Source organism: Parasteatoda tepidariorum, chromosome 5 (assembly GCF_982258835.1).
Source record: "Parasteatoda tepidariorum strain Cologne lab strain chromosome 5, Ptep-v5.0, whole genome shotgun sequence".
Taxonomy (NCBI): domain Eukaryota; kingdom Metazoa; phylum Arthropoda; class Arachnida; order Araneae; family Theridiidae; genus Parasteatoda; species Parasteatoda tepidariorum.
Genome location: NC_141759.1, coordinates 91,402,322 through 91,416,918, shown reverse-complemented (window position 1 = coordinate 91,416,918; position 14,597 = coordinate 91,402,322). Strand labels below are relative to the sequence as shown.

The following is a 14,597-nucleotide window of genomic DNA, read 5'->3' as shown; positions in this document are numbered from 1 at the left end:
ATTTTAGCAGAAGAAAGCTCAATCTTATGATTAGAAGTCCAGCTATATGGGGTGAATGAAGATTATCTAATATCTTATTTTTGGACAAATCTTTCATATTCGTTAAACCGAAGATAAAGGGTACGTTTAGTACCTTTAATCTTCAATAATACGCAGTAAATAATATGCAAGACCACTCTGATATTTTTTTATTTTATATTCCAGCTATTAATGTCCTTAATCATCCTTAAGGTTGATGAAATTTAGCTAGTTATACGCAATGAAAACTACTTTAACCCGTAATTATCAGTGTAAGAAACTAAAACTGTGTCGCAATATTGATGAGAATTCTCAGCCATGTCAATTTTATAAAAAATGGCTTCAATAAAAAAAAGGAAAAAAAAAGAATCAATGCATTAGGATCGACAGAAAAACGTGTTTCCTTTATGGCAATAGCATGAAAATTTTTTGTATGCTTTCCTAAGTAATGACCGGCCATATTGATTAATTGTTCAATATAGGTAGTCATTTTTCTCACATTCTCATAGGTCCAGCAGTGGACTAATCGTAAAGACACGGTTACCAGTAGAACAACAGCAGTAGATCTCATGTAGTCCAGAAGTGGACTAATAGTAAAGACACGGTTACCAGTAGAACAACAGCAGTAGATCTCATGTAGTCCAGCAGTGGACTAAAGTCACGGTTACCAGTATAACACCAGCAGTAGATCACATGTAGTCCAGCCGTGGACTAATGGTAAAGACACGGTTACCAGTAGAACACCAGTAGTAGATCTCATGTAGTCCAGCAGTGGACTAGAGACACGGTTACCAGTATAACACCAGCAGTAGATCTCATGTAGTCCAGCCTTGGACTAATAGAAAAGACAGGGTTACCAGTAAAACAACAGCAGTAGATATCATATAGTCCAGCAGTGGACTAAAGACATGGTTACCAGTATAACACCAGCAGTAGATCTCATGTAGTCAAGCAGTGGACTAATAGTTAAGACACGGTTACCGGTATAACAACAGCAGTAGATCTCATGTAGTCCAGCAGTGGACTAAAGACACGGTTACCAGTATAACACCAGCAGTAGATCTCATGTAGTCCAGCCTTGGACTAATAGTAAAGACACGGTTACCAGTAGAACAACAGCAGTAGATATCATGTAGTCCAGCAGTGGACTAATAGTAAAGACACGGTTCCCAGTAGAACACCAATGTCAAGCATCTCTGGCTGCGGTCAGTAAGTGGGTGGATGACCACTTTGATTTTCCTGCATAGGGATCGAGTATGTACGGTATCGGTCCTCGTTAATCTGCTCTACTGCAAAGTGCTCGACTTCACGCACAGGTCGTCGGGCTACCAAAACAGGGGAACCACCCCTCTGCAAAGGATCAAAATTGCGATGACCCATTTTGCAGCTCCAGTGCGACGTAAACAAAGTAACTACCTACCTACGTCATAGGTTGTAGTAAAAAAATGTAACTACATTTCTACTGATAATAAAGTCTGGAGTAAAAAATTTTCTTAAATTTCACAAGCGATTATTTAGGTTTATTTTTTTCTGATGTATTCTTTTGATAGATTGATTGATTCTTTTGAAGACATTAAACTGTTTTGTAATGTAGACTGAAAATTCAAATCATTTTTTGGATGCAGTTGAGTAGTCCGAAGACTTTTTTTAAGTATGTGCGAATAAAAAAACCAAGACAGCAAGATATTGCCAATTATTTTGTTAGTAATCCTTTCTAATTCGCGCAATAAATCAGTTTACCCCATCTTAGTTAGTTACTTTTCAGTAATTTTTTTTAATTATTTCCATATAATTAAAGTAAAAACACTTTTTGAATTTCGTTTGAACTATATATTTTTCTTCCTTTATAACTTTATTTTTAAAGTAATTTCATTGTGCCTATTATGAGATGATGTATAGAAGTTATCAATTAAATATAAAATTCGAAACAAAAACATGCATTGAAATGAAATATAAATTAATTTGGGTTTTTATAATAGAAATTCAAGATCAGAAAAAACAAACAGATAATAGAAAATAGGTATAGATAATAGAAAATTCCTGTGTTTTGTATGATTTTCATCCAAAATATTTCAGAATTTTTTTTCTTTCTCCCTTCAAATTTTCTACCTCCCTTCTTGTATTCTCTAGCCCAGTTAAGTCTTTCTTTTTATTTATCATCCGTCAAAGTGATTTTTCTTGCTTTCACGCAAACATTTAAACCAGAAGACTGTAGAAAGATGTAGATATGTTTCCATTAATTCATCAAGAATTTGTCGGACTACTTTTGAACTTATTGCTTTTGGATATCACTTTTATAAACTTATCTTACTGTTTCCGGAGTAAAAGAAATCAACACATTCTTTTTTTTTTAAATGGAACTCACTTAGCTCTTAAATGTTTGCTTTTGTGCAAGATGCCAAAAAGTAATTAGCGATTATTTTTCTAGCCTATGCTTTATAACCAGGGCATACAGAAATTAATGGAATAATTTAAAAAAAAAATATATGGTAGTAATTAATGAGCGTTAGGGTTTATTTACATGTATATACAGTTGGGCCTGTTTATCTCGAATCTCAAAGGAAAGGCGAAAAATTCGAGATAGAGGTTTTGAGTCATACGGGTATTTTAAAAGAATTAAAATTTAATTAAGAAATTCTATTAAAAGCGCTTTAATTGCTTTTAGTAGAAAAATACAGGCATTTCTGTAACTTAATTATCTTTATCTATTACTATTTACTTAAGTTATTATTAGTATCCATTTACTTAAATTTTTGTTTTAAATACATTTAACTCTGAAAATAACTTTTCAAACATTTTTGACGTCTAACCTTTTTTGTTTTGATTATTCTTTTAAGGTTAGATAGAGTAGCAAATTACTCATAGCCAACATTTTCCTGGGATTCAAAATTAGTTTGTAAGAGTTTGATTCACATTTGATTCATCAATATGATCTTCAGCTTCTTCCTCTTCAGCTGACATTCCTTTGACATTATCTAAGATTTCTGCATCTGTCATTTTTGCCAGGCAGTTGTCCACTTCTGAAAATCTTCAAAAGTAATGTCAACATTAAATCCAGATTTCATTGCCATCCATTTTTGAAAATCTGGCACTGCATTTCCAGAGTCAACAGTTTTCTTCTTTACTGATGCCTTCAACTTCTTGTTCATCATGTTCACAGCCATTATTAAAACCTGCATTTTTAAAACCATTTCGGATAGTTTTTAGAGACACATTTTTCTGGGCACAACAGTCATTATGATAGCATTCAACACATTTATTTTTGGAAGAGAACTTTTTTTCATTGATGGCATCTGCAAGTCACCTTACCAACTGCTTCACTTTAAAACTCCTTATTATCGTTTGATCCACTGGTTGCAATTTTGAGGTGAAAATTAATTTCTATTTCTAGCTTTGTTATCTATGTTGATAAGCTATCCCCTGGGGGTCAGTCCGTCCTACTCAACAACCCCTAATTTACTGCCAGAATCATTGTATTCCTTTCTGGTTAAGGAATTTCAGAGATAGTGATCGCAATTCCAAGAAACACATCATTACTTTCTTTGAGTTCACGAAATTCATCTCTGTCTGCAAGTTCTACTGATAAAGAGAGTTTCGGCATTTGTGCTCTATTATTACAAATTTTGAGACATGGAGGTTTTCAAAATAAAGAAGGGTTCGAGATAAACAGGTTCAACTGTATATATCGTTAAAAATATAGAGTAAACAAGGAAAAAGATATAGTATTTAACGAAGAAACAACTATTAAAATATGTTTTTAAAACATTTTCACAAGTTTAAAAATTTTTAAATTAAATATTGGAGAAAATAAAAAAAAAATATTGGAATAAATGTAAGGAAAAGATATAATTTCGTCATCAGTTCACACGATTATATCCGCAAAAATAGTGCTTTCTAATATTGGATTAATATAGCTAAAGCATAACATATCAATACAATAGTGTGAGGAGCATCAAAAAATATTACAGAAATTACAAAGCAAAAAATGTATAAAACAAATTAAAAATGCAAAATAAAACAATCAAGCAAAATCAGAACATAAAAACTGAAGAAAATATAGAATAAAACTCAAATTGTACTATATGAAGTGAGTAGTGAATTCAAATGTACTTAAACTAACCGGCATTCTTCAAAAATGATTTAAAATGTTTTCGAAATTAGTTTGCTAGCTTACATATTGTAGAAATAGAAGCGTAAATCGAGGATAAAAGGAATCAACTAATATCGCGTTGTTACTGTAGTAATGAAGCACGTTTGAGTTGTAAGTAACCTTGGATTGGCCCTAATCTGGATGTGCGCAAAGTAATAATATAATACTGCTAATTCAATGTTTATGATAAATAAGGTTAAATTTTAAATATAAAATTTTAATATTAGCTTGGTTGAATTTAGAAAAGTTATTAACATTTAATTAAAATATTTAAAAAAAAATTATTTTGGAAAATTCTTTTTTAAATATTAGAAGATTTTTTAGCCTTTTAGTGAGTTCTATTTTTGCTTTAATTTTTTTGGTGCTCCTTACACTATAGTATTGATATGTTTTGCTTTGGCTATATTAATGCAATATTAGAAAGCACTATTTTTTCAGATATTATCGTGTGAGCTGATGGCGGGATTATATCTTTTCTGATTTTATTATTTTTTTCCAATATTTTCTTTTTAAATTTAAAAATTTTTAAACTTGTGAATATTCTTTAAAAAATTTTTTTGACAGTTTTTAATTCTCCTTAAAAAAATCTCTATCTTTTTTCTTGCTTTCTCTATATTTTCAACTTATTTTATGAGTTCTATGTATGAGTCTTATGTCCAGTAAATAAAACTTATTATTTTTCTTAATTTTCTTCGTTAATGTCTCTTTTTTTTTAATCCTTTTTGTCTTTATTTTTGTCTTCATGCATCTTGCAATTGTTAACTTTTCATCATCATAGAGTAACATATTAGTAATTCATGATTACTAAGAATATCTTATGTATATCTTGATTATTATCTTACATTACTAATTATACTTTTTCTATAGGGTTTCGTTACGGAATCGCCAATCAAGAAGTAAATAATGACTCAACGGAAAGAAATAATGAATATCGTGAATCTAATTTTAACGAACCCGAAGGACCAGGTAAGGATTTACGGACATTGTTATATGTTTTGTTTTAATTATTACAATTATATATAGTTAAACAAGATCATAATTTATGTGCCCTTGAAGCAACGGTGTCCCTCTCCCCATGGCTGATGAGGGACATTTAAAATGTCAGTACATTCCAAGAAAATAAAAAAATAAATGCATTTTTTTTTAAATTTACAGTCTTTGGCCGAATTATTTGTCGCACTATAAGATTCTATGTAAAATCTTAATTATCAGGTGATAATATACAGCTTTATTGTTTTTATGTGACTGAAACCGGTTTGTACTTGTTTACGTTGGTGTATCAATTGGTTGAATTAGACGATATATGATATAAATTGGACGATTGGATAAATTAGATGATACTAGTGGGCTGCGACCCCTACTCGCCAACGCTCGCCAACCCCCGAAAATTGCTACGCAATCTTATATGGTTTGCTTCGCAAACCAAGCTCGCTTCTCTCGCAACTAACTTAGGTGCATTGCAAATGTACAAAATTCTAAGAATTCAAAACAATCATTCAAATCCATATAAAAAAATTTTTTTAAAAAAAAAATTACATCTTTTTAGTAAATACTAAGTCATTAAAATAAATTTGAATTCAAATAAATGACACGTAATTCGTTAAACCTATTAGAAATGTGCTATAGTATAATTCGTGATATAAATCAAAAATCGTCAAATAAATTCGTAATTATATAAATTCGTGAAAAAAAGCGCTTTCGACAAAATACTAAAATAGAGATCTATCGACAAAGACTACTCACTTCTGCCTAGCTTAATAGTATGAGATTGCCGCAGCTGATCAACACCTCCTAGAAAAGAGTAGGCCTCTGCACGGGTTACCATAAATATCTTTTAGTAGTCCAAACGTAATGACATATTTCGTATTTTCAACCACTGCGCAGCTTAGTACCCCGAACGTAATGACATCTTTCTTATTTTTCATCAACTGCGCAGTTAACTTCGTCACATCGGACTACTAATTTGATCCGTGCTGAGGCCTTCCTTATTCTAGGAGGTGTTGAGCTGATGCTCTCTGGTTATTTCAGTTTCCGTTTTTAAAAGCGCTGTATGTTGAGCCACCTCAACTAGATTTGGCATGTGACATTTTTAGCGGCAATCATGGGTCAATTCGCAGTGTAAGAGAAATAGTAACGTAAACAAAACAAAGCAAACGTTGCCACCGGTGGAAAAGAAATACAGCCAAAATTTGGGAGCCACGTAAGAGAATTATATATATTAGATATTATATAAATATAGATTATTTATTATATCAAGCATTATATTAGTATATTGTAATAATTAGATCAAATTATTAGACGCACTGTAGTGTTTTAATAATTACATGATTTGTACACGAGTTTAGATGCAACACTTTTATATTTAAACATACATGTAATGGGTTTTTATTCAGGAGATTTTTATATACTTCCTATTTGTATTTATTTTTAACGTATTGCATTACAATGTTAACCATTTGATACAGGAGCGCAAACAAATGCAAACCGGTTTCATCCGAGTAAAAACAATACAACTGCATAGTATCACCTGATACTAGTATCACCTGGTAATAGTATCCTGATAATAGTATCACCTGATACTGATCTTATGGTGTGTCTAATAGTATGTCTAGGCACTGTAAGTAGCAACAATATTAAATAGGAACACAATGCAAATCAAGATACTGATTCCACTCTTAACTGTAAGTAATTTTTTGTAAAGCGAAATTCATAGAAGACAAAATTAACTTAGTGAAAAAGAATTACGGAAAAATTAGCTCGAAAAAGAAAACACCTGAAAAAGAGGTCTCTTTATCATTGTAAGGATAATCTCCCACACAAAATACTTATGTATTAGGTTTAAAAATTGTGTTACTTTCACAAATGATTTGAATCTCTCTAATTTAGTGTAATGTATGCTTGATAATGCAGACGTTTCATTTTTATAAATTATGAAGGTGGGAAAAGTCGACATGCTTCGTCACGTCCGGCATCAAAAATTGCTGGTGCTTAAATCATATATTTAATTTCTATAAAGTCAAAATTCTTTCCCCGGACCATATAGCTCATCTTGATTCTTTGGAATCCTATTTCATTTAGACGAACGACTGTTGCCTGGTTAACGACACTAGTTTCTTACCATACTTTCATAGCCCTTTGGAATGCAACATGCACTGGTTTGTTAATCGACTAGGGCAGGGGGGGCGAACCTTTATACACCAACGTGCCATTTTCTCTAAAAAATTGCTTAATGAGGTCATAGACGTGCCGTCAAATAATTTGACTTCGTGATTATTGGGAAAATAATAATACTAAATACTATCATCTCAAAACTCTTTATTTACATTGAAAAAAAAAACATTTTGCAATATCTCAGTTATACGCGTAATTCAACTTTACAGTAACATCAGTGTGACTTCTGTTGTTGCAGATTATATTGACAAATATTGACAAATATTAGGTTGTAAGATGTTAGTTTAAGCAGGACTGTTAATTTTTTTTGCTAGTTATTTATTGTTAGCTTGTTTTTTATGGTTATTAATGGTTTTTTTATCATTAATTTTTAATTTTTTTATTAATAATTGTTTATTATTTTGTTTATTTTTTGTGAATTTTAATTTAATTGTTACATATGTTTCATAGTGTAACAACAATTGTGATCGGTGGAGTGTCCAAAATATTGTGTCACATGCCATAAATGGCACGCGTGCCATTGGTTCGCCATCCCTGGACTAGGGCATTTTTTTCTTCCATTTCTTCAGTCACTTCTGGTGACCTAAAAATAAATTACTTTTTGAAGTTCCGTTAATTTGTTAAAAATTGCGTTATTTGTATAAAAATATACTTGTTTTTCATTTGTAGTATATTAGTCAAATGATTAGTTACAGCGCAACACTGATTTATGTTTAATTACTTAAAGAAAAACAAAAATGAAGCGCGAAAGTTGAAAATCTGAAACAATGACAACATCATCGCTCACAATTTTTAGTATAGAGTTTTTCTTTTTGAAAATAATATTGATCTGATTACACGCATGCAAATTTTTATATATTGTATAAGTCACCGTTAAAGTGCATAATTCAGTTATTTCTTATTATAACTGGGTATTTCATGAAATAACTGGACAAGTTAGTTAAAGTATGTAATAGATGAAAAATGTCATACTTTTCCTAGTTATTCTATGAAATAACTAATGATAGACCATTAAAGTAAAAACTAAACAATTGCAAAGTTATTTTAAAAATTAATTCATCATAAATAGCGTAAATCTCCCAAAAAATAAATTGTATCCTTATTACGAATGATTAATTGGATAATAATAACAAGGAAAAGCAGATGATATAATTTATTATTGGCCATATTAATAACGAAATCTAAAATCAACGAAAATGAAGCGTACACATATATGTAAATGAAGAGCAGCGATAAGCGGTTCAAAACTGGCTAAAGGCAGATAAAACCGGTTTTAAGAGTGCCGTATTTCAAACTTTAACGATCGAGTAATCGTTAATTCTATAGAATACCAAGTTAAATCGTAGAATTAAATAATTATATACATTTAATACTTTACCCATCCTAGGATTGTCTTATTTTATGAAATACTTAGTTGTTCTATGAAAAAAAGGATTTCACACTTTAACTGTAACATGTACACTGAAGAGCCATTACATTATGACCACCCTGCTAATAACATGTAGGACCACCTTTAGCCCTCAAAACTGCTAGCACCCACCATGGCATTGATTCCACAAGGTGCTGATAGGTAGTCTGAGGTATCTGGTACCAAACGCTCACCAACTGGTCCTGCAATTCCCTCACATAGCGAGGGGGTAGCGTGGCAGCACGAATTTGGTTTTCCAAGTAGGACCACAAATGATCTATTGGATTAAGGTCAGGTGAATTTGGGGGTCCAGACATGACTTGAAAGTCACTGGAATGTTCCTTGAACCAATCCATGACGATTCGACCCTTATGGCATGGTGCATTATCCTGCTGGTAAACACCATCCCCCGCAGGAAAAACTGATGTCATGAATGGGTGAACCTGGTCTGCAACTATGTTCAAGTAGCTTAACGGACGTCAGGGATTGTTCTAAGAGGATTATGGATCCTAATGTGCCCCATGAGGACATTGTTCCTGGGCGAGAAACCATGAAAACCTGGGGGAGCCCATTGTTATAGATGGAGGGTGGTCATAATGTAATGGCTCTTCGGTGTACATCAGTATTTTAATTTATTATTCATGTAAGTTTACAAAAAAATAAATTTTAGCAACTTTAGCTAGTGTGTATTTTGCAATTTATAATTTGCATCTTTGTTTCTTAAACAGGTTTCAGAAGCCGCAAGCTGCTCAATTGTAAGAATATTATTTCAACTTATATTTTGTGCTATAAGTCAGAATACACTTAATCTTTCTTTTTCTACGGTATCTAACAAATTTTAACTGATTTCAACGATTTAAATTTTTTTTAGACGACCGTGATTGGAACCACGTAGAACATCATGAATATGGTGAGTCATATGAAGTTTGTTTTATAACCGGTGTTGAACAACGGACCCAATTCTGAGTTTATGAGATGTGGTGGCTCAGGGGATAGAGGCCTTCCCACCGGGTTCGAATCCCAGTGATGACTATTCAATACGAATTCTGTTCCTGGTTTGCACCGATCACTACTGACGTAAAATATCATTAGTGTAAGACCAATCATGGGTTAGAGATCACTTACAGTCAGCCTAACAGTGGATGGTTTTCGTAATTTCCCTCCCCATGTAACTCAAATGCTGATTAGTTCCATCAGGAAAGTCCTCCACGATGGCAAATTTTTTAAAATACTTGATCCAGGTTCCCTTGTCTTCTGGACTGGGTTCAACATTCCAAGGCTATGGAGTAGTCGGGAACCCAAAAATTGTGTCTGCATGAGCTACTATAAAATTATGAGATTATAACTATCAATGGTGGACTCCAAACTCTTGTACCTCACCCAGAAGACGAGGAACTCCTGACTCAAGAGTTGGGAGAAACTAGCCTTCCTTTACGAATTAACTAACTTAGGAAATAACCCATGTTTACGTTGCATGGAGAGGAGTAGCTCCCCCGGTTAGACTGATGGCGTCAAGGGGATTCTTTCCCTTGATACATCTACCACTGATGATATTTTACGTCAGCAGTGTGGTCAGTGTGAGCTGGGAGAAGAAATCGTATCAACCAGTCACTTCTGGAATACAAATTTGGGTCCCCTTCTTGGAAGAATTCCACCTGTTTCACGGAACGCTCTATCCCTTGAGCCGCCACGGCTTTAATTTGTCGTTAAAATATATTATGATGTACTATACTATCTCGTATACGTGTCAGCATGGCACGCTTTCATCTTCCGGTCGACACGCTGGCGTACCAGACTGATTTTTCTTCCACTACTAGCCATTACATATGTGTGGCAATGTTCCGACACGAATTAGCAATATAATTTTGACATAAGAGAGCATTGTATGTCTACGGGATTTGAGATGCTTGTAGATTTGATCTTCTACTCGAAATGAGAAACCTATGACTCACAAACATGTGGTTTTTGAGGCACATGAGGGGAAAGGAACGTTTTGGAATTGCATGCTTTTAATGCGGTACTTTAATTATATTATATCCCGATTGTTCCCGAATCTTAACCTCAACAATTACTAGACTAAGAACAAACCACTTTAAAGAGATGAAAATTCTTCCCGACGAAATAAGAACTTATATTCCCTGCAAGAACTGCACCGATGTCCAACTTACCCACATAAATCACATTCTCGAGTGCCCAGCCCTTACCCCACATGTTTTACAATTGGGTATGGTGCCACTGGCTTCAGAACTTCGTGAGATCATTTACAGTAATGATGTATTGGAGCTTGCGGATGCTGTTCTGAAGGAGCACGAGGCCGTTTAATTGTCCATGGACACGATAAAAAAATTATATTACATGGTATTTGCTTATAGTATTTGCGAGAGTTTTATTTTCTTTAGAGTGTTGTGTATTTGGGTTTGCAGACTAGTTTCCGATTGATAGTTACCTCGTATAAAAGTAAAGTTTTTCTGTATTTACCGTTATGTCGAAACGTCAAAAATATATAATTGAACTCAAACAGCTGAAATAGTGCAAAAATATGCTTAAAAATAAAATGAAAACTTAAGTAAATAAAAAAGTATGTACGCTGTATGTTACTGTTTGTCTAAGATAGGTACTCTGCCAGACATTCGTCTGGAGCTGTGGCCGTGACTATGGTAACGAGTTATGGTCATTTCAAGTAGGGGTGCGGGGACCCTCTTTAGGACTGGTTTCGGCGAGAGAAAAGGAGACCTCTTCATCGAAGCTACCCTCCTTAAAATGCCCTCTTCTTGTTTCCATAGTACCAGTGAGCCGCAGACTTTGTGGCGGGCAGAGTACCTATCTCAGACAAACAGTATTTATCTACTTTATAGTATAATATTAATGAACGTGTTCTTATTTCGGTGATTTGGTAGATATAGGCTTAATAGTAAAAAACATGCTCGGACCCGGATAGGCATTCGTTGTTCTCTTTGCAAATTAATTCTCTTTGCAAATTCATCGCACTCTCATTTTATGCAAGAAGAAAAAAGATAAAGTGTAAGGATACCTATGGCAGTGGGTTTATTTCTGCGTCTGAAATTTTGGTTTCTCGCAATTTTTTAAAGCAATTACATAGTTACAGTTTTTAAATTATATTTTATTTTTTTTATAGGTAAATTCCCCTTAGGAGAAGGATTAGTAAATCATGGTATGTGATGTACATGTTGTTGTATTAAAAAAAACTACTCTTTGATATCTATTTAGAAAATTATAAACAAAAATATTTTATATGTCAAAAAAATAGATAATAAACTTATTTACATTAGCAGGCAATAATAATTGTCTTTGAAGTAATATTCCTTAGAAATTTGACTTATATTATGGTTCTTTAATGATGAACTTGAAAATTTAGTTACTTAAATTTTGTATTCAAAAAATTGTATATACATTAATTGTAAAAGAGTATATTATTTTACTATAAATCCTAATGCTCATTCTTTCTTTGGTTTATATACAACAGGTTTAAATGAGAAAGTGCATAGTAGATGGCATTGAAAAATTTTATTTTGATACCTTTTACGTTAAGGATAACTATATGAAATTTAAGAGCAATGAAATAGATAACTCATCAATTTGAATGTTTGCTGCGAATCGTTTTGCATTTGGAATGAATCTGAAAATATTAACAAAATAAATTACTTAGTATTGATGCGTTACTTATTGTAAATTGTTATTTGCATTAAAATAACTTTGCTCAAAAAATAAGAGTCAGTTATTTAGTCGGCTTTAAGAACTACGTCCATTTAATAAATGTCGTAATTTATAATTTCACATTAAAGACGTCATTAAAAAACAGGTTTTCTTGTTTTTCTACCTTTCTGGTCAATCAGTGGTTATTATTATTTTCTATTATATTTATAGGTTGGTTAGGTGCAGGGAGATATGGCCCAGGCATAGGCAATGGCGGACAAGGTGTGTAACATTATTTGTATTACTTTTTAAAAAATTGAACATGCATTTTTTTCCCGAATATTTTGATATTGTTAAATATTTTATTTTACTGGTAAAATTAAATTAATATTTAATTCACTATATCTAACTTTAGATTTTTTTTACGTTTTTTCATATGAAAATCAGTTTATAAGATAATATTTTTTTATAAGACAATGGAGGCAGTGAGTCAAAGTAGGAGATGAAGAACTTAAATTTTAAAAAGACAGGCAATCAGTTTTGTTAAAATGTTTTTTGTAATAAATTTGATATTTAAATTAATGAGCTCAGCGGAATTATATGATATTTGCATTCATGATAACACAATTAAAGATTTGAAATTATTAAGAATATTCGAAGCTCTTTCATCAAATGAAAGAAATAATTAAATAATTCACCACGTAAAGGCAAGATAAAATTGTGTTCTACCTCATATTCATAAGCTCTTGATTTCTTGAAATTATTCGTAGAGTGGTATCAGAACTTAAAGTTCCTAACTTGGTTTAATAACTTTGATTTAGATAGTTTTTCATCCTCTTTCTGCATTAATAAAAAAGTACTAAATGTTATGAATTTTTTCTTAAAACAGTAGCAGAATTTATAGAATTTCTTTTTACATTTGCAAAATACCATTTCTTTTTGCTACCAACGTCAAAAATCTTCAACTATCATGTCTACATTGTTGCAAAGTATTGATTGAATGAATATCTAAAATACTAAGGTTGCTATTTATATTTCTGGCCTAATAATGAAAAAACAAATATGTAGGATCGAAATTGGTTTTATTGCTTCTCAAAATATTCTCCATGATGATCAATACACTTTTGCATGCGTTTGAACCAATTTTCAAAGCACTTTTCCAGTCCGATTGAGGTAACTCCAACATGCGTTTTGAATGCATCAACCGCTTCTTCGGGGGTCGAAAATCGTTGTCCACGTAATTTATTTTTGATGTGTGGGAATAAGAAGAAGTCATTGGGTGCCAAATCAGGGCTGTTCGGTGGATGACCCATCAGTTCAATCTTTCGCTCCGTCAGAAATGCCTTTGTTTGAGTCGATGTGTGAGAGCTCGCATTGCATGATGAAGAATGATTCGCCTGTTCTTCTGCTTTTTTCGAATTTCTCCGATGACATCTGACAAACAAATGGTCGTGTACCATTCAGAATTGATCGTCCTGCGCTTGTCTAACGCCACTGTTGCCACATGACCGTTAATGCCGAAGAAACAGGCAATCATTTGCTTCGATGTGCTTCTTCCTCGAACAACTTTTGTTGGTTTTGCCTCGTCTTGGAAGATCCATACAGTTGATCTCTGTTTTGTTTCCGGCACATATGCATAGATCCATGATTCGTCACCAGTGTAGATGTTAAGCCTTTGATGTACCTTGAACGTATTTTTCCAACATTTCCTTGCACCAATCGACACGAGCCTTTTTTTGAGCGTTTGTCAGATTATGCGGGATCCAACGCGAACATATTTTTTTTACGCTCAAATGTTCATGCAATATTTTATGGATGCTAGTCATACTAATGTCCAAAGACGCCTCTATCTCACGGTATGTCACATGACGATCTTACTTTATCAGTTCACGCACAGCATCGATCTTTTCTGGCACAACAACGGATTTTGGACGACTTGCACGGGATTCGTCCTGGATCGAACATCGACCTCGATTAAATTCGTTATACCAATTTTTTACAGTGCTCTAGGATGGCGCTTTATCGCTGAATAAAGAATTAAGTTCATCGAAGCACTCTTGTCTTGACAATCCACGTCGAAAGTTATGAAAAATAATGGCGCGAAAATGTTCACGATTCAATTTCATTTTTTGAAAGAGAAGAACTTTTCAATTTACTGTCAACAACACAAATGAAGCTATAATGGTAAATCGTCTG

The 14,597-nt window shown here is 32.9% G+C and overlaps 1 protein-coding gene across 1 annotated transcript in view; it reads left to right on the top strand.

Moving 5' to 3' along the window:
- Positions 1-10,847: 10,847 nt before the first annotated feature.
- Positions 10,848-14,597, top strand: part of LOC110283490 (uncharacterized) — a 60,854-nt gene continuing 57,104 nt past the window's right edge. The window contains exons 1-3 of the mRNA XM_087162908.1: positions 10,848-10,998; positions 11,884-11,919; positions 12,633-12,683. Of these exons, the coding sequence (XP_087019034.1) occupies positions 10,848-10,998; positions 11,884-11,919; positions 12,633-12,683 (238 nt within the window). The remainder of the gene's footprint in view (positions 10,999-11,883; positions 11,920-12,632; positions 12,684-14,597) is intronic.